The sequence below is a fragment of the Salvelinus namaycush genome, chromosome 4 (assembly GCF_016432855.1).
Source record: "Salvelinus namaycush isolate Seneca chromosome 4, SaNama_1.0, whole genome shotgun sequence".
Lineage (NCBI taxonomy): Eukaryota > Metazoa > Chordata > Actinopteri > Salmoniformes > Salmonidae > Salvelinus > Salvelinus namaycush.
This window is the reverse complement of record NC_052310.1, coordinates 39372434-39396792: the sequence shown is the minus strand read 5'-3', so window position 1 is coordinate 39396792 and position 24359 is coordinate 39372434. Positions and strand designations below refer to the sequence as shown.

The window sequence follows — 24359 nt, the reverse complement described above, 5'->3', positions numbered from 1 at the left end:
TTATACGGTAGGGAGGTGTGGAAGCTTTTCGATCTTGGACAATGGACACCAATGGATGACTCTTGGTATGTTTGGTTTCTAGTCTGCCTTCAGCTTGTAGTTGCTGGCCTGGGCCAGTGAGTGGTGCTGTGTTGTCACTCATATCAGTGAGTCCAGTAGGGCTCTCTTAACATCTCCACTGTTACAGTCTGTATACTGCTGTTATGTGGTTCTGGTCAGGGATGCACGTGTGAGAGTCTGTTGACCGTGATTGCTTGGCCCTCTACTTTAGCTGTCAGTGTCAATGGCAGTAGTCCACGAGTCATGTTCTCACATTAACCTATGTGTGTCTCTTCTTAAATCTCCCAGCTAGGAATATCACAGGAGGTTGCTGGCACCTTAATTTGGGAGAACGGGCTCGTGGTAATGACTGGGGCGGAATCTGTGGAATGGTTTCAAACACATCAAACACATGGTAGCTTTCGCTCTTCTCTACCTCCCCCTCTGCTGTGACAGTGTTGCCGTGGGCCCTTCCCGCTCCCACAGCTAAACGCTGCCAAGCGCAGACACAAAAAGGGCCACTCTCTGTCTCTCTCTGCACAACTCACACAGTTGTGTGAGTCAGCCGGCACAATTGGCAGCCGGCACAATTCAGCAGCCGGCCACAGACACTGGAGCGTGTGTTTTTCAGTGTGTGTGTGTGTGTGTGTGTGTGTGTGTGTGTGTGTTTGTGTCTTAAACAAATGTATTGTGTGCGCGAGTGCGAGTACCCATTTGTGTTTACATGGGTTCTATTTCCAGGTGGAGCTAAGGAGGCGCAAGTGTCAAACGCACGTTAGTATGCAATTTCGTCATTGTGAAAACTGGCGCACTGGCTTACGCCAGGTTCTGCAATTGACCTGTCCAACATCAGCAGGCTCGCGCTGAGTTGGGAGAGGTGGCAATATTTTATGGGGGGTCTTTTAAAAACAAGCACAAAAGTGACAATTTCATGCAGCGCTAATGGGAAGTTCTATAAGACCCATCCAAAGCAGGTGTTATCAGTAACACAGTTGGTAGTGGAATGGATTTTGGGTGCAGAAGAGGAGCTTATGCAGCCATGACGCATAGTGCCCATGGAAGGAGAGATGTGCCTTTTGTACTAGTGAATCTCGTATTTAGAACCCCCCCCCCCCCCATTTTGTTTAATTTGATTAAAACCGAAGCATAGTCTACCCTCCCCTTAGTCTTGTTTATCCTGGCCATTGTCCAAGTAGCCTATGAATAAAGGGGTTTTAAATAGTCTACTGAGAGTGACTTGAAATATTGGAGGTTTTCTTGCCCTCATGCTTTTTCATTATTCACAATTCACATACCTGCCTACTTCATTTCTCTTGTTCAAATAGGCTATCCATCCCCATTTTCAAAGAGCGCCTCTCGTCGGATTACCAAAGACTCGCTCCTCTAAACTATTCAGTCCTCTAATTCAGTCCATATCAACTGCACATTTTCTGGAGAATGTGCCTCGCACAAAGGCAACGATACAATTGACAGGAGCCTAGTATTTTGTGTAGACGTGCGAATGTTATGCGTAAAGACATTTAGGCCCGAATGTGCACATAGTGCCATCGAACGAGAGAAGTGACTTATGATATCATGCTTCTGACCCCGTCCTATTTCGAAATGTTGTTGTTGTTTAAAAAAACAAAAAAAAAACAGATTGTTTGTTTTTCGTTTCATTTGATTAAAAACCAAGCCTCCCCTCCACTCAATGTTTTCTTTTGTTTTTGTCCTGCCCAATGCATTTCTCAAATAGTGTTTGGCTCGTGAGACTGCTTTGAAACAAATATGAATCACCAAAGCTTTATTAAAAGATCAAGTTTGAGAGCAGCAACACAGTGAGCGGACATCCCCTTTTTATGATTATTGTTGCCAGCTCCAGTTATTATTTTGGATGTGTGTAAAAGCCACCATAATCCACCTTAATAGTATATACCCACAGGGAGCAAATATGGTGCCTGTAACTGTATTAAGACAAAGCCTATTTAAAACAAGTTGTTTCATTTTGATTCAAATTATTCACTCTCTTTTTAAGTCTTATCAATAGTGAATTGAATCTTGTTTATTGACAATGTTTGGCATGTCCTTGGCTCAGACATGGCAGACATTATGCAATATACAGTAGGCCTAGCCCCTATATCAGTGTGAATACTATGTTTAACAATACAGTGCCATTCAGAAAGTATTCGGACCCCTTGACTTCTTCCACATTTTGTTACGTCACAGCCTTATTCTGAAATGGATTAAATAAATACAATTCCTCAACAATCTACACACAATACCCCATAATTACAAAGCAAAGTTTTTTTGAAATTTTTGCAAATGTATTAAATATAAAAACATAAATACCTATTTTACATAACTATTCAGACCCTTTGCTATGAGACTCGAAATTGATCTCAGGTTCATCCTGTTTCCAATGATCATCCTTGAGATCCTTTTTTCAACTTGATTGGAGTCCACCTGTGGTAAATTCAATTCATTAGACATGATTTGGAAAGGCACACACCTGTATATATTAGGTTCCATAGTTGACAGTGCATGTCAGGGCAAAAACCAAGCCACGAGGTCGAAGGAATTGTCCGTAGAGCTCTGAGATAGGATTTCGTCGAGGCACAGATCTGGGGAAGGGTACCAAAAAATGTCTCCAAGAACACAGTAACCTCCATCATTCTTAAATGGAACCACCAAGACTCTTCCTAGAGCTGGCTGCCTGGCCAAACTGAGCAATCGGGGGAGAAGGGCCTTGGTCAGGGACGTGACCAAGAACCCGATGGTCACTCTGACAGAGCTCTAGAGTTCCTCTGTGGAGATTGGAGAACCTTCAAGAAGGACAACCATCTCTGCAGCACTCCACCAATTAGGCCTTTATTGTAGAGTGGCCATACGGAAGCCACTCCTCAGTAAAAGGCACATGATAGCTAGCTTGGAGTTTGCCAAAAGGCACCTAAATAATCTCAGACCATGAGAAACAAGATTCTCTGGTCTGATGAAACCAAAACGGAACTCTTTGGTCTGAATGACAATCGTCACGTCTGGAGGAAACCTGGCACCATCCCTACGGTGAAGCATGGTGGTGGTAGCATTGTTTGGGGATGTCTTTTAGCAGCAGGGACTGGAAGACTAGTCAGGATAGAGGCAAAGATGAACGGAGCAAAGTACAGCGAGATGAAAACCTGCTGCAGAGTGCTCAGGACCTCAGACTGGGGTGAAGGTTCACCTTCCAACAGGACAACAACCCTAAGCACACAGCCAAGACAATGCTGTAGTGGCTTCGGGACAAGTCTCTGAATGTCCTTGAGTGGCCCAGCCAGAGCCCGTACTTGAACCTGATCGAACATCTCTGGAGAGACCTGAAAATAGCTGTGCAGCAATGCTCTGCATCCAACCTGATAGAGCTTGAGAGGATCTGTAGAGAATAATGGGAGAAACTCCCCAAATACAGGTGTGACAAGCCTGTGCTTCAACAAATACTGAGTAAAGGGTCTGAATACTTATGTAAATGTGATATTTCAGCTTTTTATTTATAATACATTTGTACAAATTAAAATAAACTGTTTTCGCTTTGTCATTATGGGATATTGTATTTACATTAATGAGGGGAAAAAAACAATTTATACATTTTAGAATGAGGCTGTAACGCAACAAAATGTGGAAAAAGTCAAGTGGTCTGAATACTTTCTGAGTGCACTGTATTTCCATATTGAAGCCATACAATTAGGCTTCTTACAATGTTGACTGCAAACATGTTCAACATATTTAGCAAAGATGGGCTAGGCCTACATATATTTTGTTATTTTGTTTCTGTAGGCTATTTAACAAACTAGGCTATTACGGACTAACATTCAAATTGGAGTTGATGACAACGCAATACATACAATAGCGTAAATAAACAACTTGAAGCAACCAAACATTTTGCTATGGAGCATATTCTCATTGGCCAGTGAGGGGTCAAGCCTTGACACACCTACAACTTGTTTATTCATCAAAACCCAGCCCTTTCACGCCACCGCCAGCCACTGTGCCCATAATTCCGGTTGTGAAATTATACAAAAATATTTCTGACACACCATTGCGTTAGGTTTGCTAAAATAGAACCCAATGTATGTGTGTGTGTATGTGTGTTTTTGTGTGTGTTTAGATGTGTGCTTTTACAGTTCACACTTGCTTAGTTTCTGGTAACTTGCAGCAAACATCAATAAGGTCGATTTCAGCCAAATCCAATTGCTCCAGACGATAAACCCTTTTAATCTGCTTCTTGGTTTTTCATTATTCCTTCCTATCTGTCCCTATCGGCACCTGCAGCGAGCCTACAGTTTGGAGTGCTATGTATTACAGAATTTGACAGGAGTTTAGAACCCATGAATTCAGCGGCAGTTAATCCATGACCATGCTAACATGCCTAGCCGTGCAACAGCGTACCTCCTAGCAGTTAACTCTTAACCCCTTTCAACAGATCCCTCAAGTCTTTGATTTTTCCTCTTTAGTTAAGACCGATTTATGCTAAATGCAGATGCCATTTCCATTAGACTTGGTCCTCGTCGGCTGTTTGGAGTGGTGAATGCATGTTCAAATGTGATCCAGTCTACATTGGGGAAAAAGCATGTGGGGAAAATGAAATAGATGATGCAGAGAAGATTCAATCATCATGCCTTGTTCTGATGTTCAAGAGAGATACAACTCTCGCTTGTCATGCATCACTGAACCTTACTTCCTGGTTTAGTGGAGGGAACATTGCAAATGGTGTACCGTGTGTGCTTCACGGTCAAAGCTCCCCAGACGACTAACTCTATCTCCATATCTACTGAACAGAACACAATGACAAGATGAAAAACCCAGCAGAAAAGATGTCATTTCACATCCATTGAGATATTAGTAGAGCAAATGCCAATGCAGACAGACTGCTATCTCTCTCTCTCTGTGTGTGTGTCACGGTAAATACAATCTTGTCATCCTGTACCCAATCAGAATGACTCATTAGATGTAATCGGGGAAGTGAGTGAAGAGAATGAACGCTCTCAGATTTGCAGGTTTGATTTTCCTTTGTCTACGTGTCGGCCATTTATTTCCCTTGAGCTGTTGATGTGATGAGCAGAAGACCTCTGTCTGTCTGTCTGTCTGTCTGTCTGTCTGTCTGTCTGTCTGTCTGTCTGTCTGTCTGTCTGTCTGTCTGTCTGTCTGTCTGTCTGTCTGTCTGTCTGTCTGTCTGTCTGTCTGTCTGTCTGTCTGTCTGTCTGTCTGTCTGTCTATGTGTGCGTGTCCAGTGGCACAGCCCGCTTTGGGAGCCTTCTCAGGTCACGCCGTGTGGAATTTTTTTTATGTCAGTTTGCATAAAGAGGAATTATTCCGCTGCTATTCAGGCTGGGGTCACTATGACCTTTGGAGCACAATGACTGCCAGCCTACCCCATTTCCATCACAGCCTGTCAGACTGAAGCTCTCTCTCTCTCTCTCTCTCTCTCTCTCTCTCTCTCTCTCTTACACTCTCTCTCTTACACTCTTTCTTTTTGCTTTGTCTATCTCTGTCTCTGATCTCTGTCTCTAACTTTGGACTTAAATATGATCAGGAAACACCTATCGCTTTCTCATATTTTACAGAACAAATTCCAATAAACATTTACGGTCGGAATTCTCATTCAATTGCGGCTCTTGTCCTCTGTATATTTCTGGTAAATGACATGAAACAAATGCAAAGTAGAGTGACGACGGTAATAAAACCGATTAACACAGTGGTAAAAGTGAGTCTGGAGTGACCATTACAACATTACAGCAGGTTTTACAATGTAACTCCCCCTCTCAAGGGCGAGGGCCTGCGCCTGTCAACTCAGACAGCCCCTCCAATTGGCTGTTTAGGAGGAGGACGGGCAGGGTCGCGCTCTAATTGGCTGGAGTGGGACACGGAGAAGGACAGGGGTGGATGAGGAAAACAGACGCCTCTCTCTCTTTCTCTCTCCCCCCCTCTCTTTCTCTCCAGGAACTCATCCCACTCCCACCGAGTACAGCTGCCATCTCTGAACATCGCCCCTCTACTCCCCCTCTCTTCCCTCCTCGGTCCTGGCAGCCAGCCACGGCGTCGCCTCATCCACTCATGCCTTTCCTGTCTCTCCACAACCACGCGGACGCTGACCAGTTTCCCAACAACCAGTTTCTCCCCCAAACTTTCAATCCAGCTACGACCCATCTCGACTTGCACCAGAGCCACTTGCACCGGAGCCAAGAGAGGGGAAAGAACTACAGCTAATGAGATCAGCCATTTGAGAGGCTCTGACGAGGGAAAGTTTGGCCCGGGGAGTTTAGTTAACTGCAAGCCAGAGCTTTTCCTTCCAAAGACACAGTCCCCATTAATTACAGTGCAGCTGTAGACAGGCAGGAGTGCAGAGCTGAACATCACACAGCACTACGCCCCGCCCTTTCCTTTCAGCTGAGACAGAGGCAGGACACAGAGATGCTGCTGATCAGTACAGAGAAAACATTCTGTGGAAAAGCCTTGTTTCCTGTTCGTTTTAGCACACGCGCACACACACACACACACACACACACACACACACACACACACACACACACACACACACACACACAGAGAGACAGAGAGAGAGAGAGAGAGAGAGAGAGAGAGAGATAAAGACTCATGTAAGCCTCAGCATTACAGCTTCATCAGTGTAATTGGCTCTTAATCCAATATATATGTTAATTAGAGTTGTAGCACCCCTTTTAATTGGCCTAGCTGGCTAATTAGATGAACACTCGTTAAAATGCACAGCGCAAACACCGTCCATGTTTACCCACCAACGAGACCAGAGGCCATGGTAGCAAAGGCTATATTTACCCTATTCAGCATGTGTAGGATCTTTGACTTCAGATCCTACACATGCTGACGCGTCAGAGAGAATAGGGGGCCTTCAAGAGTCAACAAGTCGTTACACAACTTAGTGCAACTCAATGTCCAAACACCAATAAGAGGTTTGATTATGTAAGGCTCAAACAGCATACCCTGGCCGTCTCTCCTTTGTCTCCGGGTTCGCACAATGAGGAGAGATGAGGAGGGTACAATGAGACCACGGGGTTATTCTGAGAACAGTCCAGGGCTGGGTGGGGGAAAAGTGTTTCCTGGTCGGGAAATAGGTGTGTGTGTGTGTGTGTGTGTGTGTGTGTGTGTGTGTGTGTGTGTGTGTGTGTGTGTGTGTGTGTGTGTGTGTGTGTGTGTGTGTGTGTCTGTGTATGTGCGTGCCTTTAAATTACACATTTTGTTTCATCTACCACAACAACCCTGGAGTATTGGCAATGGCATGTGTTTGCATATGTACATGCACCTGCGTAGTGTGTACTCACTGATGAGTACTAGCTAAGTATATTTGTCCAACTGTGTGTGTGTCTATGTGTACTGTGTATGGTAACTAGCCACCGTGTGCTTTCTCACGCACACATTCTCAAAACTGGGTGAGAATTCAAAGTCATGGTAGGTCACGGGAAGTAAACGGGAGGGGGGGGGGGGGAACTTAAGGAAGCCTTCAGCATCTCGCCTGATAATCTTTGAGAGTTCCCTGCGCTGCTCCAGGCGCATGGAGCTTTCATGTTAATTGGCTTTGGCAAAAGAGAGAGTGAGGGAGGGAGGGAGCGGAGTAGTGGTGTCCCCAGTGCATGAGGTTACTGTGTGTGATCTCTGCAATGTTAATAGGCTGCTCTGATAGAATGCTTAGACATGACTGCATCACGGCCAGACACTTGTCCCGGAGAAAGAATGTAGGACGGGCTAGTGTTGTGACTCTAACACGATTTGATCAAGGTTAATACCGTATTAGCAGAATCGGTCAATATCAGTACATCAGTTGTATGGCTTATAATGCACATCGTTAGCAGGTTACATGTGTGACTACACGTGAAGGTTGAATTGAACTAAGGGTAACATAGCAAAGACTGTATGATTGAGGCTTTTTGCATGAGTTGCTGTTAGTGACGCACCGATATGACATTTTTGGCCGATACCGATATCCAATATTTTCCTTTCCCCAGAAAACTGATACCGATAACCGATTTTTAAATGTTAGCGCCTTTTAAGCATTGTAGTACAGTTGAATAGTTAACACACACACATGGACGCAGCAGTCTAAGGCACTGCATCTCAGTGCAAGAGGCGTTACTACAGTCCCTGGTTCGAATCCAGGCTGTATGACATCCGGACGTGATTGGGAGTCCCATAGGGCGGCGCACAATTGGCCCAGGATCGTCCGGGTTTGGCCGGGGTAGGCCGTCATTGTAAATAAGAATTTGTTCTTAACTGACTTTCCTAGTTAAATAAAGGTTACACACCACACTGACCAAAAAGTTATTTTGTTGTCATTTACATATGTCCCCATTACCAGTAAAACATAATCAAAACCTATTTCTTTCACTTACTTGCTGTGCTGTTTCATTGTTCTTTTGTTCAGTCGTTTCATTCTCAACCAGGATTTCATCATACATGTCAAGCAGTGAAGTTTCAGCTCTGTCTGTCCGTGGCCTCTCTTCCTCGGTGCGTCACTGTCACTGTGTTCATTTCCATCTTTTCCAGCTGCGTATGTAACATTTCACGTAAACCCTGTTTCTTGTCTGCATCCTTGAACCTAGCATCGCGCATGGTGGCGACAGAGTAAAGAAGCTCAGAGGGAATGCCACCGAATCGCTTGTTCACGGCCTCGAGTACTTTTGCAAGTTTTAAGCCCACGGTCTGTGTCGCCAGTTTTGTTGAGCAGGCGTTTCAATGCCGTGACAGAGGGTGTAACGTCTGCTGCGGACGCAGTTGATGAGCTTATCTCTTAAGGTCGTTGTTTGAATGGCGCTAGCTAGTGTGTTCATGTTTCCGAGTTTCAAACATGTTCTCAAATGCCATTGAAATGGCAGCAGCGGTATGAGAACCAGCACATTCTTGAGCATGCAATACGGCTTTCCTCAGTACAAAATCCTCGTCGACCCGCTGTGCTGTCAGACTCGGCATGCTCATGGGGCTGACGTCGCTGGTTCAAATGTCAGTCGTGAAGCTAATAGCAGTGATGCCCATAGCAAATAGCTCAGAGATGTGCGTTTCAACAATAATGTGTAACTCCGGTAGGGCAACATCTGAAAAATAGCACCTACTTGGTAGTGTGTACCGGGGCTCGTGGTGTCATTACGTCATCTACCTACGTTAAATAGGTATGCAGGTCAGCTATGACATCGGTTTTCCACATCAGCGTTAAACTAGACATCGGGCAGATGCCGATGTTGGCATTTTTAGCTAATATCGGCCGATTCCGATATGCTCACCGATATATCGTGCATCACTAGTTGCTGTATAAACACAAGCCTGAAATATGATACAGTTCGATGGATAGTAGTTCTATCTAACACGTGTGTAGTGATCCGTATTACTATTAGTGCAATTACAGTGATAAGGTTGGTTATTACGGTAATGTTGTTATTAAGGTTAGTTATCCTCTAAAATAGGACAGTATTAATGTGGCCCCTTTCCCTCCCACAAGTCTGAAAGAATAACCCTGGTGCTATAGGTCACTGAAATGGGACCGCTAGCCTTCCTACTTCTCCTTGTCCCTAAGGTGAGAAGGATTTATACACAAATCCAGTAATGGAAGGGGTGTTATGACTTGAACTACATGATTTGGGTGACGAGCAAAGAGCAGTGACACAAACGGAGAGAGTGATCTCCATTCCTGGGCACATTAGGAATGGATGGTGCATGAAACCTTTCCGAGGTTTCATTTAGTTATGCCTGCAAGCCACACAGCTAGAATCTGCACACAGACACAGACACACGCACGCACACACGCACCCCTACGATCAAAGGCACACAGTGGGTTACTCCACCATGCAGGGCACCTCTTCCTACCAGAATACAGATCAAACCAGGAGGGGAGCATAAACTCATTAAATATACAGCTTTGAAAAGGATGGACATTTCACAAACGCAAGCAGTCTCCCTTTAAACTCAGTTGAGTGTTTGGAGTGGCAGAGACGGGCGGGCTCGCTCTCTCTACAGTGGCTTGTTTTCCCACCATTGGCACAAACTGGGGTTTACATGCCAGTTAAACAGCGGGCAGGGCGGGCATCACCCTGCCGCGGTGCCCCAGCGCCCTTATCTCCCTTTAGAAGACATTACTCAGCTTTCACGACACACTCAAAGACCGCCACAGCGATGTCACTTCCTCCCCGATCTGTCTGCCTGTTTCTCTGTGCCCGTACCTCAGAGATACATACGGCGGGGAAAATAGTCTCTCTCCACATCTCAACGTTCTCTAATCTTCCAAAAGAGGCCAACTTACAGGCCTGTCTTCCTTTATGAAAAATAGATTTGAGGATTTTTTCGTGTAAAAAATGTATGTCCTTGTCCATTATTCATCTTACAGGCTGTATTCTAATTGGTGGTCTGGCGGTGGATTGGAATTGCTATCCGCTCTCAAAAAAGGGTCTTATCTCCATCATTGTCAGAGCCAAACAATCTGGATTGTAATAGTGAAGAAGCGTATTGATGTAGAGATTTTTGTGAGAATACTCTGGTGGAAATACCTCTTGTGGAGGTGATATTTCACTGCATGTAGCTACAGTATGTTATGCATTCAGAGGGATACATGGATCATGATAAACGTTCATTGAGTGTGTCTCAGTGTCACGCCCTGGCCATAGAGAGGCTTTTATTCTCTATTGGTTAGGCCAAGGTGTGACTAGGGTGGGCATTCTAGTTTCTTTATTTCTATGTTTTCTGTTTCTATGTTTTGGCCGGGTATGGTTCTCAATCAGGGACAGCTGTCTATCGTTGTCTCTGATTGGGAATCATACGTAGGCAGCCTGTTTTGCCACCTTAGTTGTGGGTAGTTGTCTGTGTTAGTGGCCTGTATAGCCCTAGTCAGCTTCAGGTTAGTTTTTGTTGTTTCTTGTTTCTGTTGGCGACATTCAAATAAAAAGAAATGTACGCTCACCACGCTGCACCTTGGTCCGGTCATTTCCACCCTGACGACGATCGTGACACCCAGAGACCTTGGGTTCGGCATGAGAGCTTTTAGGCAACAGTGAAAGGCTTCTGTGCATAGGATCAATGTAGAAGTGTTTAGCTCATAATGATCAAGCCCTTGGAAAAATAGTCTTCCAAATGACTTAACATGTCAATTGGATAGACCTCTAACAAAAACGCACGGAAGTCAAATAATTCATTCTTACTTGATTTGCAAAACATTTCTGAAGCCACTGCAGGGTGCTGTACGATCGGTTCCATTTCAGTCTTCAATAAACACCGCTGCCATCCTTTCTCACACACAAAGACATCGGTGCCTTTTTTTTAACAAAGGTCTGTAATAGCATTGAAGTCAAGTGTGCCATTACACAGTAACAGCCCTGCATGTGGGAAATGAGATGCTTTCGTGACAGAAGCAGGCCTTTATTTCAGAGGTGACATTTCATTTCACGCATGCCTCAGGGTGGCAGGCAGGCAGGCAGGCAGGCAGCTATCTGGTGAAATGCTACATCTAAGCGAAACAGCACTGCAGAGCTAGATTCATTTTTCGGTCTGTCCGTCTACTCTCAAAACACCGGGCAGGTTTCCATTGACCCAGGTTGATTCCACAAGAGTAATGTCGCAATAAAAGATATTCTGACATGTGTAATGGAAGCGGCAGATACAGGAGACATTTTCTAAAGATCGACAAAAAATTGTATCGGTTCGACAGGGCTGGATTCTTCTTTATTGCAAGACATGATGATGAAAACGGTGTTTTTCAAATAAATGATGTATGTGGGGCATGTGATGTAACTATAAAGCTCCACTCCACATTTCATTCTAAACGCTTACTGCTTGCAAAATCCAAATGTTCAACTATAAAATGATGTTTCTTTGCAGGACAAGGATTGTCCTGACTTTCAAGAATGCCTGAGTTGCTTCTAATTTGCTTTCTGGTTTCACTGTCCAATAAGGGCGGCAGGTAGCCTAGTGGTTAGAGCGTTGGGCCAGTAACCGAAAGGTTGCTAGATCGAATCCCCGAGCTGACAAGGTAAAAATCGGTCATTCTGCCCCTGAACAAGGCAGTTAACCCACTGCTCCTAGTCATTATCAATAAGAATTTGTTCTTAACTGACTTGCATAGTTAAAAATATATATCTAAAGGGGTGTAAGTTTTACCGTGGCGATACATAGAATTGAGAATGAGAATTCATAGAATATGTCAAATATTATTAGTATTAGTTAGGCATTCTATCCATGCTGGCTTTCGCGGGCTACCTCAGACATGAAACAGATTGGTGGGACGGCATACAGGCTGTCGCCAAATTTATAATTAATGAATGTGCAATTTGCCTAAATGGTCAGTGGACACTGTCGGTTTTTGCGGAACAAATATATATATATATATATATATATATATAACAAATATATAACAAATATATATCTTCTAGGTGTGACGTCATCACGTCCAGCTGTTTCTACCGACACAAGATCGCTAAATGGAAACGCACACCGTAGTAGGCAACTGTCGCATCTATTTTCTAAGTGAACTTTCTAAATGTCAACAACAACAAAAAAGGATCCCTCACTACCAGAGGGGAGGAGACGGAGGAGGAAAAGGAGGGGGAGAAATACGCAATGGGGTGAGGATGGAGACGGACAGCTTGTTTCCCAGAGCTTGGGGGGTCCTTGCTGTCTGAAAACGGGCAGTCCGTGAGGAATTCAAGCCTCTCTATTTACAGTCACATGGCTCGGGCTCTTTTGAAGGCCCGGGACGAGGGCCACTCAACAGGTTGCCACGGAGATGCATTTTCTACCCCCTTTGACCAGAGTCCTTGATTTTTCGGCCTGATCCTCAATGTAAAGGAGGGGAGGAGAGAGGGAGGGAGAGAGAGAGAGAGGGAGAGAGAGAGAGAGAGAGAGGGAGCTGCTGGGTGCGTTCCCAAACATGGCTGTTTACCCAGGACAGGGTGGGTTTTCCACTGTATTGATTCAGCGAGACATACTCAACTCTCCAAAATGATTTAACAGAGAGGGAAAGAGCGGGGGACAGAATGTGCGCCTTTGTTTCCCAGAGAGAATGAGAATGAACGTGAATGAAAGGAAAAGTGAGTGAGTGAGTGACAGCGAGAGAGAGAAAACGAGAGAATGTCAGTCTGTGAGAGAAAAAGGGAATGAGAGTGAATGGAAATGAAAGTGAGTGAGTGAGTGAATATGCGTGTGTGTGTGACAGATGAGAGAGAGAAAGACACGGAGAGACAGTGAGAGAGATGAGAGAGATGAACTCTGTCTATTTAGGAGCCCAAAGTAAAGTTTGGAAGGGAAGGGGAGAGGAGAGCCCCACAGAGAGCATTATCCAGCCCCACAGGAGAAGAAAGCCCAGCTCAGGATTTCTACACTCCAGTTGTAAACAAAGGCTCTTTTGATGGTCTTTCAGCCTCAAAGACCTAGATGACTACTCAATCATGTGACCAGAGAAGAGGTCCCTGCTGTTCACACATACAAGCACCAGAGCCACGCACACACGCAAACACACTGACACGCTCACACACTCACACGCTCACACATCTTTAGACTGCAGATCAATCACATACATAAACATACTGTACACCTACATGCGTGAATGAAGGCATACACAAACGCACACAGACACGCGCACCACCCAACCACCCACAACCTACCCCCACCCCCAAACACACACAGCAACCAAGTCTCAGGCACATCTGAACTCTATTCAGCAGGGCTGGCCCACTCTCCTGGGTCCTGGGCTGGCCCGCCCTCCTGGGTCCTGGGCTGGCCTGCCCTCCTGGGTCCTGGGCTGGCCCGCCCTCCTTGGTCCTGGGCTGGCCCGCCCTCCTTGGTCCTGGGCTGGCCCGCCCTCCTGGGTCCTGGGCTGGCCCGCCCTCCTGGGTCCTGGGCTGGCCCGCTCTCCTGGGTCCTGGGCTGGCCCGCCCTCCTGGGTCCTGGGCTGGCCCGCCCTCCTGGGTCCTGGGCTGGCCCGCCCTCCTGGGTCCTGGGCTGGCCCGCTCTCCTGGGTCGTGGGCCGGGGCTCTGCACTCTCAGTAACCGTGAGCAGCAGAAAAACATGTCATGCAAGAGAGGGTCTATTGTGCTGCAGATGGAACAGATGGGAACTCCCACAAACCAGTGGGCTTTTGTTCAGTCATTCTGCACCGCTCTCTCTTCACACATACTATAACAAGAGCCCAAATACCTCTGCTTCCCTCTGCTTCCTTTGCCTCTTTCACCGAACACATGGCTGATTCTCCCCTGGCCTGGCTTGTACATTCAATTGATTTGAATCAAGTTCCCAACCCCCTAAGGATGTGCGGGATTTGCAGATGCATATCCAGCCACCTTTAAAGTATCTGTTAGTGAGAGTGTATTTAATCCTGTCTACAATGTGTCAGCTGTCTGTGACTAACCCCCATGGAATGGAACATGCTGGGAAATCCCTCCGCTGGAAACTTGCAGATGCAGACTCAAATTCACAAGTGGCCAGGGCCTTGGACCGATGCACCCAGCCTCCTAGATTCTCAGCAGCACTCAAGGCCTTCTCAGACAAGAGAACACGTGTGTATAGATGTGTGTGTGTGTGTGTGTGTGTGTGTGTCTGTGTGTGTGTGCGGGCGCAAGATTACAGTTTATGAACAGAGTGGTGTATGTGAGTTTCAAAACGAGTGTGACAGAGTGAGAGTGAGAAACGGAGAGCGAGTGAGACAAAGGGAAAGGGAAGACGTGGGGGGAAGAAAAAGGCGACAAAACCAAGAAATGGTGCGAAGCGCTCAGTGTTTCCCTCGAGACAAAAAAAGTGTTTAATAAAAACTGTCAAGTGTAGATACAGTATTCCTCCTCGGCTAGGAGCTAAGGAGGTGACATGACTGACAGGCTGGGCTTGGCAGCAGGAGGTCTGAGTCCCAGACATAGTGTGTGTGTTTGCTCAACCACTATACTTGCACAGCTGGTCAAGCCTATGGGGAGGGGCACACGCACACACACACACACACACACACACACACACACACACACACACACACACACACACACACACACACACACACACACACACACACACACACACACACACACACACACACACACACACACACACACACACACACACACACACACACACACACACACACACACACACACCACCCCACAGACACACACCATTTGAATTCCACTTTATCTTTGGGCCCTGACAATTAGAGCCTGTCTCTATCTGTCAGAGTGGTAGGGGCCAGGAGCCATTGCGGGGCCCCGCTGATAGACAGGACTTTAATTAAAGCTGGTCCCCTCAGCACCTGACGGTTTAGGCTCTGAATATGCTGTGCTCCTGCTGCTACTACTGGGGATGCACAGGGAGAGACAGGCAGCAGAGAGAGCCTCCACTCCTATCTGTGACAGCATTATCCAGTCCCTCCAGGATTTAGCAATTCCACAAACCCCTTTTTTTTGGCGTGCAAAATCAACAATTGCCTGCATATTATACGAGGGCTTGCAAATTTGACCAATCCCCGCACTATTACCGCATATAACAATCAAATCACTGCAATATTACTGGATAAAAAACTGTCTGACCACCGCACTACAAAAAGAGGGCTCGCAATTTGAACCAATCAACGTACTTCAAAAAATTGCAATCCTGCAGGGACTGATTACAGCAGGTGGCAGAAGATGGCAGAGTTTGCTGTTGGCATGAGTGCTTTTAATACCTATGATGTCGACTTTTTTCTTATCTGGCGCACACACACACACAGCCTAGTGCTGAAGTTGCACTTCCTCCCATTTACTGTCCGGGGAATTGAGCACGCGAGTCTTTGTGATTCGCTGGTTTAAGGGAGGCGGTTTAAGGGTTAAATGCATGAAAGTGATGGGGATGATTCACATGGTTACGGTCAGTGTAGAAGGTTAATGCAACCAGTGGACAGATAGAGGGGTCTGACAGGCTGGAGGACACAGTCCAAAGACACAATGTCCCTACACATCATATGTACCACTGAAGGCACTTTCTGAGTATATGGTGCGTTTAGATCGGAGCTTTCTCTCTCCAGAGAATTGGAGTCAAAGACTTTTGAGGAATATCTTAATTGCAACAATCTGTTGCAGATGAGTAAGTCAGAACGTTGAGCATACGCAAACACACACACACGCACACGCACGCACACGCACACACAGACACACACACACGCGATTATGTCTCCCTCATTTTGTATGGCTCCGTGGCAAACTGCAGAGGGAGTGGTACTGGCATAATCACACAGTGGACTGGTCTTATTCATGCTACAATGCTAGTGCTGATAATTACCCTTACCACCGGTGCTAGTCACTGAATGCTGCAAGCACACACGGACTACTACTGATGATGATGATGATGTTCTCAGCATAGAGATGTTCTATTATGGCTCTCAGCAGGTGATGTGATTTCAAGCTATTTGGAGGGGAAAGGGAAATGGTAGAGGGGAGAGAGGGGCTGAGGGAAGAGGAGATGGGGAAGGGGAGAGAGGGGCTGAGGGAAGAGGAGACGGGGAAGGGGAGAGAGGGGCTGAGGGAAGAGGAGACGGGGAAGGGGAGAGAGGGGCTGAGGGAAGAGGAGACGGGGAAGGGGAGAGAGGGGCTGAGGGAAGAGGAGACGGGGAAGAGGGGAGAGGGGCTGAGGGAAGAGGAGACGGGGAAGAGGGGAGAGGGGTTGAGGGAAGAGGAGAAGGGGAAGGGGGGTTAGGGGCTTGAGGAGAGCGGAGATGAGAGGGTAGAGGAGAAAGTGGAGGGTAGAGATACCATCAGGCGGGTGGGGTGGGCTTCGGAGCCGTGGGGGCAACAGAGACCGTGGTTTTACCTTTAGGATGCTGGTATCTCTACTCTGATAGCCAGAACACTAATGTCTGTTGTGGTGGAAGCCTGGGGCCAGATGGAGATGACATTTCTATTGGAGGTGGCCAGAGGGCTGCCAGGATCTATGTTTTAGTCCGGACGTTGAAGTTGAAGCTCGTTTACTGCACTTCTATACAATTTAAAAACTCTAAAACGCTATATTTGGAGAAAAAAAATATCCCACACTGGCTTTGAAGTGTTATAATATCTGATATCTTGCCCTTTTAACACACAAACACAAGCACGCGGGCATAAGCACCCAAGCACACACGCACATATCCACGCAAACACACACTTACGCACACACACACGCAAACAAGCCTAAGCGAGATTTTGTCACTGGCAAATCATTTTTGGACGGGCGGGCAAACCACTTGACGGCGGAGAGAAAAACATCACCTTTTCAAGTTAATTTCCCGCAATTCTACACATGTTACTATGACATCTGAGTGAGGGTGACTAACAAAAAAAAATCAGTGGAGGACCCCTGGAGGTCAGGGCCCCTGTATTCCCGGTCGGTAATTCAGCCATGATTACTACACGTTTAGATAGTAGGCTAGACTAACTAGACTAATTTACCAATCTAAAAAATGTTAGCTGACAAGGCCTGATTGAGCGACTGTCAGTGAGTGACATATAACAAGAGGGAAACTGCTGATGCACTGCCAAGTCTCGTAAATTGCAACTTGTGTATTCTACTATTCTAATTCTCAACAGTAAATTGAGATCCCGAATAATCTGTATATACACAGTACCAGTCAAAAGTTTGGACACACCTACTCATTCCAGGGTTTTTCTTTATGTGTACAATTTTCTACATTGTAGAATAATAGTGAAGACAACTATGAAATAACACATATGGAATCATGCAGTAAGAAAAAAAGTGTAAAAAAAAAAAATCTACATATATTTTATATTTCAGATTCTGTATTTGAGATTCTCTAAATAGCCACCCTTTGCCTTGATGACAGCTTTGCACACTCTTGGCGTTCTCTCAACCAGCTTCATGAGGTAGTCACCTGGAATGAATTTCAATAACAGGTGTACCTTCTCAAAAGTTAATTTGTAAGCAAAGAGAAACGACAGTTCATCATTACTTTAAGATATGAAGGTCAGTCAATACGGAACATTTCATGAACTTTGAAATTTTCTTCAAGAGCAGTTGCAAAAACCATCAAGCACTATGATGAAACTGGCTCTCATGAGGACCGCCACAGGAATGGAAGACCCAAAGTTACCTCTGCTGCAGAGGATAAGTTCATTTGAGTTACCAGCCTCAGAAATTGCAGCCCAAATAAATGCTTCACAGAGTTTAAGTAACAGACACATCTCAACATCAACTGTTCAGAGGAGACTGTGTGAATCATGCCTGCATGGTCGAATTGCTGCAAAGAAACCACTACTAAAGGACACCAATAATAAGAAGAGACCTGCTTGGGCCAAGAAACACGAGCAATGGACATTAGACTGGTGAAAATCTGTCCTTTGGTCTGATGAGTTCATATTGGAGATGTTTGGTTCCAACCGGGTGTGGGGGTGCTTTGCTGGTGACATGGTTTGTGATTTATTTAGAATTCAAGGCACACTTAACCAGCATGGCTACCACAGCATTCTGCAGCGATACTCCATCCCATCTGGTTTGGGCTTGGGACTATCATTTGTTTTTCAACAGGACAATGACCCAACAAACCTTCAGACTGTGTAAGGGCTATTTGACCAAGAAGGAGAGTGATGGAGTGCTGCATCAGATGACCTGGCCTTCACAATCCCCCGACCTCAACCCAATTGAGATGGTTTGGGATGAGTTGGACCGCAGAGTGAAGGAAAAGCAGCCAACAAGTGCTCTGCATATGTGGGAACTCCTTCAAGACTGTTGGAAAAGTATTCCAGGTGAAGCTGGTTGAGAGAATACCAAGAGTGTGCAAAGCTGTCATCAAGGCAAAGGGTGGCTATTTGAAGAATCTCAAATATAAAATATATTTTGATTTGTTTCACACTTTTTTGGTTACTACATGATTTCATATGTGTTAATTCATAGTTTTGATGTCTGCACTATTATTCTACAATGTAGAAAATAGTACAAATAAAGAAAAACCGGTGAATGAGTAGGCGTTCTAAAACTTTTGACCGGTAGTGTATATTTTTTAAATTACAGATGTACGGATCTCGGTGTCCACATATGTAGCTACGACCTTGGCAGTTGTCATGACAGCCCAGTAAGATGGAGTCGTAGCTTTATTTCTGCAGTACCAAGGCAAAGCAGCAGATATGCCACATCACTTCACAGTCTTTAAAAACAGCCATTTTCAACAAACTAGACTAGACAATAAAAATCTAAGTAATGAAAAAGTTAAAATAATACTTTTCATTGTCGTCGTCCCCCTCCCTTTTTGAACACTGCTGCAACTCGCTGTTTATTATCTATGCATAGTCACTTCACTTCCACCTACATGTACAAATTACCTCAACTAACCTGTACCCCCGCACACTGACTCGGTACCGGTACCCCCTGTATATAGCCTCGTTATTGTTATTTTATTGTGTTACTTTTTATTATTACTTTTTATTTTAGTCTACTTGGTAAATATTTTCTTAACTCTTCTTGAACTGCACTGTTGGTTAAGGGCTTGTAAGTAAGCATTTCACGGTAAAGTCTACACTTGTTGTATTCGCGGCACGTGACAAATAAAGTTCGATTTGATTTGATTTTGAAGAAAAAAAATGAAATACATTGGCCATCAAGCAAACTTCTTATCCTTTTCAGTGCAACGCCTATAACAAGCTTGAAAGGTTTCTGTACTTGAGGGAAAAAAATCCAAAATGTTGTGGTTTGAAAACTTTCAAACACAAACTTAAAAAAACTCTAAAACACACTCTCACTCTCTGGCGTGTGATGATGATCACGTCACGTCATCTCCTAATCTGTCCCTCATTTGCAGTGAGTGATTCATTTCCTCCAAATCAGCCCTGCTTCCAACTACAGTTGAAGTCGGAAGTTTACATATACCTTAGCCAAATACATTGAAACTCAGTTTTTCCACAATTCCTGACATCTAATCCTAGTAAAAATTCTCTGTCTTAGGTCAGTCAGGATCACCACTTTATTTAAAAAATGTGAAATGTCAGAATAATAGTAGAGAGAATTAATTATTTCAGCTTTTATTTATTTCATCACATTCCCAGTGGGTCAGAAGTTTACGTACACTATATTAGTATTTGGTAGCATTGCCTTTAAATTGTTTAACTTGAGTCAAACGTTCCAGGTAGCCTTCCACAAGCTTCCCACAATAAGTTGGGTGAATTTTGGCCATTTCCTCCTGACAGAGCTGGTGTAACTGAGTCAGGTTTGTAGGCCTCCTTGCTCGCACACGCTTTTTCAGTTCTGTCCACAAATTTTCTATAGGATTGAGGTCAGGGCTTTGTGATGGCCACTCCAATACCTTGACTTTGTTGTCCTTAAGCCATTTTAACACAACTTTGGAAGCATGCTTGGAGTCATTGTCCATTTCGAAAGACCCATTTGCAACCAAGCTTTAACTTCCTGACTGATGTCTTGAGATGTTGCTTCAATATATCCACATAATTTCCCACCTCATGATGCCATCTATTTTGTGAAGTGCACCAGTCCCTCCTGCAGCAAAGCAACCCCACAACATGATGCTGCCACCACCGTGCTTCACAGTTGGGATGGTGTTCTTTGGCTTGCAAGCCTCCCCCTTTTTCCTCCAAACATAACGATGGTCATTATGGCCAAACAGTTCTATTTTTGTTTCATCAGACCAGCGGACATTTCTCCAAAAAGTACAATCTTTGTCTCCATGTGCAGTTGCAAACCGTAGTCTGGCTTTTTTATGGCGGTTTTGGAGCAGTGGCTTCTTCCTTGCTGAGCAGCCTTTCAGGTTATGTCAATATAGGACTCGTTTTACTGTGGATATAGATAATTCTGTACCCATTTCCTCCAGCATCTTCACAAGGTCCTTTGCGGTTGTTCTGGGATTGATTTGCACTTTTCGCACCAAAGTGCGTTCATCTCTAGGAGACAGAACGCGTCTCCTTCCTGAGCGGTATGATGGCTGTGTGGTCCCATGGTGTTTATACTTGCGTACAATTGTTTGTACAGATGAACGTAGTACCTTCAGGCTTTTGGAAATTGCTCCCAAGGATGAACCAGACTTGTGGAGGTCTACAATTATTTTTTGGCTGATTTCTTGGCCGATTTCTTTCGATTTTCCCATGATGTCAAGCAAAGAGGCACTGAGTTTGAAGGTAGGCCTTGAAATACATCCACAGGTACACCTCCAATTGACTCAAATGAAGGCACAGTCAACTTAGTGTATGTAAACTTCTGACCCACTGGAATTGTGATACAGTGAATTATAAGTGAAATAATCTGTCTGTAAACAATTGTTGAAAAAATTACGTAGATGTCCTAAACGACTTGCCAAAACTACAGTTTGTTAACAAGAAATTTGTGGAGTGGTTGAAAAACGAGTTTTAATGACTCCAACCTAAGTGTATGTAAACTTTACAACATTACAGCTCCGACCAACAGTAAATACAACATTGCTTGCCCCCTCGCGCACACGCACACACACACACACACACACACACACACACACACACACACACACACACACACACACACACACACACACACACACACACACACACACACACACACACACACACACAGGTCCCCCAGATGCCTGGCCTCGCTCGTCTTGTGTTCTTCATTAATTTTTGAGTGGTTATTTGATGAACGAGGACAGCTACACTGGCCATGCTCTCTGTGTTAGCAGCCTGTCAGGATCTGTGTACGACAGCTTTCATAACCCAGAGAGCACCCATGACCCGATAGGGGCCAGCCAGCCGGCCAATCACATGATCTTATGGAGGTCCTCCAATGTCATGCTCTCCTAAACGGACTCCTGAGAGACACAGACAGGAAACCACTGTTCATTTACAAGAAACACCAACAGGTGGGTTTGAGGACTTTGTGTATGAACTGGCCTGCCTAGTTGCTATGTATTGATACATTCAACTAAGCATACTGTAGGCTGCCACACATTCAGCATTGGTCATTCGTCTACCGTGGGGAGGGTCTCAGAGAAGGACACATGCAATATGATACAACGATTCCTCCAAGAGTGAATGTACAGGCTGACTAATTCACCCATGATCCTCTTTCAACACTATCTAATCATCATTCAATCCCTCTGCCAATGACACAGATTTACTTCAACCACCAGTCATTTGGGCAGTCTGACAAAAAAAAGCAAGTTCGTATCCTTTAAGTAGCCATGCTTGAACAAACTGAAATAGTCTCTGCTCTAGTGAGATGGTAGACCGAGACGATTACCCCATCCTACAGGCTCCTTCCTAAACTTCCCCTTTTCGCCAATGGAGAGTCTCACTTCCTATTTCAGGGGACAAAAAAAGGAAATGAAAGGGAGAACGTGTGGATCAGCAAAAAAAACGGACCATTCCCCATTATCTCTCTCTCATTCTCCCTCTCTTTCCTCTTTCTTTCTCGCACACACTCGCGCACACACTCGCGCACACACTCACGCACACACTCGCGCACACACAAACAAATGAACATGATCGAAAAAGCAATATCTTCGGTATTGATTTCTCTGTAAAAGAAACCGATGTATGTTTACACGTGGCTTATTGATTTGAGGATATGCTGTAGTCATGTACAGTATCTGTAGTCATGTACAGTATCTGTAGTCACTGACATATAGCTGACTGCTTGCATGTACAATCAGCCGTGCAATTACTTTTGAGCTGATTCTATAAAGCTCAGCACATTTGAAGGAAATAGTAAGCTATTAAGCTATAAATATTAAACAACATTTCACCGCAAGTGTGATGACCATCTTTCCACGCGCATTACGGCACATGACTCTGTTAGCACAGAAATGTGGTCTGGAGGGAACTAACACCAATCCGTTTTTAACCACTTGATGTTTGCTTCCTAAATATATGAACACTTATGACATCAATCTAAGGTCTTTAAATAAAAACACGTCTGATTGGGGGACATCTCTGAGAGCTTCCTCTCAGCCCTGCGTTACGGGCCCTCAGCAACAGGAAGTGACACGTGGCTACTGACTCACCGCAGGCACCAGTAGTTTGTTGACCTCCTCCACGGCCCTCTTCAGCTTGATCTCGGCGCGGTTCTGTGCGTCCTCCACCGTGATCAGGACATGCAGGTCCTCGTTGAGGTGCTCCCAGTTGGGCTTGCCGCGGTTCTGCTCTTCCTGGGGGGGGGGGGGGGGGGGGGGGGGTGGAGAGAATGGAGGAAAAGAGTTCAAAACTAGTCCAGACAGAGGCTGTACTTCATGGGCCGGTTTCCCAGACACAGATTAAATCTAATCCAGGACTAACAGCTTCTCAATGGAGAAGAGCTTTTTAGTCCAGGACTAGGTTTAGGGAATCAGACTGTGTCTGGGAATCAAATCAAATCAAATTGTATTTGTCACACACACCGAATACAACCTTACAGTGAAATGCTTACTTACAAGCCCTTAACCAACAACGCAGTTTTAAGACAAAATACGTGCCAAGTAAAAAATAGATAAGTAAAACATTTGAAAATGTAAAAAACGAATAATTAAAGAGCAATAGTAAAATAACAGTAGCGAGACTATATACAGGGGGTACCGGTACAGAGTCAATGTGCGGGGGTACAGGTTAGTCGAGGTAATTGAGGTAATATGTACATGTCGGTAGAAACAGGCCCCATATATGTTTTGATGGGGATCAAGGGTCAAATATGATCAATGATCAATGATTTATGTCAATATGCATGTATGGGCAATTTACCCACTCCAAAATATCATATGATAATAAACAAATACATCTCCTTAGGTATGGTTTTCATGACATGTACCACTGCCCGAAGAGTTCGAGAAATCCCAAAGTAAATCCTCCATGTCAGGAGGCATGTAAGATCCACGGACTCGTTGAACTCCCCACATTCTTCACGAGACTTCACTGAGAGTGGAACGGTTTCCCTCTTTTTCCTTTATTCAATAGAGCTAATCTGTTCAAAACGAGGCAAAAATAGCCAGCGTTACCGCAGTGGCTCCACGTGACAGACTAAAAAGGACTGTCTGGTTCAAACCATAGGTTAAACTGGAGACAGCCAGGAGGTTACGCAACGTCACTGGTGGCTTTTACTCTCGATCATTTCCCCTCTTTACTCTACGGACCTGCAGCACTGCTGAGTCTCAGGGCTCAGCGCAATAGAACTCAAATTGTTGTATCAAACGCAGCGGCTCCTTTCCTCTGGTGAAGGAAAACCACATCATCGTTTTAGCTATAGTAAAAAACTACTACCATAAATACTAGGTAGACCCCCCCCCCCCCAACATAAATATGCTTCCAGCTTTTAAAATAAGAAGTGCGTGTGAGTGGGGTTTCATTGAATTCCAGCCTCAATATTAGCATAAAATGTCACAATACAACTCCGACATTTCCTTCTCTGCTTCCTCGCCAGC

General features: G+C 45.0%; 1 protein-coding gene across 2 annotated transcripts in view; it reads right to left on the bottom strand.

Annotated features, from left to right (window-relative positions):
• The window catches only part of LOC120046507 (protein quaking-like), a 96342-nt gene that overhangs the window by 9077 nt on the left and 62906 nt on the right, over nt 1-24359 (bottom strand). For both annotated transcript variants that reach the window (XM_038991800.1, XM_038991799.1), the window contains exon 4: nt 22974-23117. In XM_038991800.1, coding sequence (XP_038847728.1) covers nt 22974-23117 — 144 coding nt within the window. The remainder of the gene's footprint in view (nt 1-22973; nt 23118-24359) is intronic.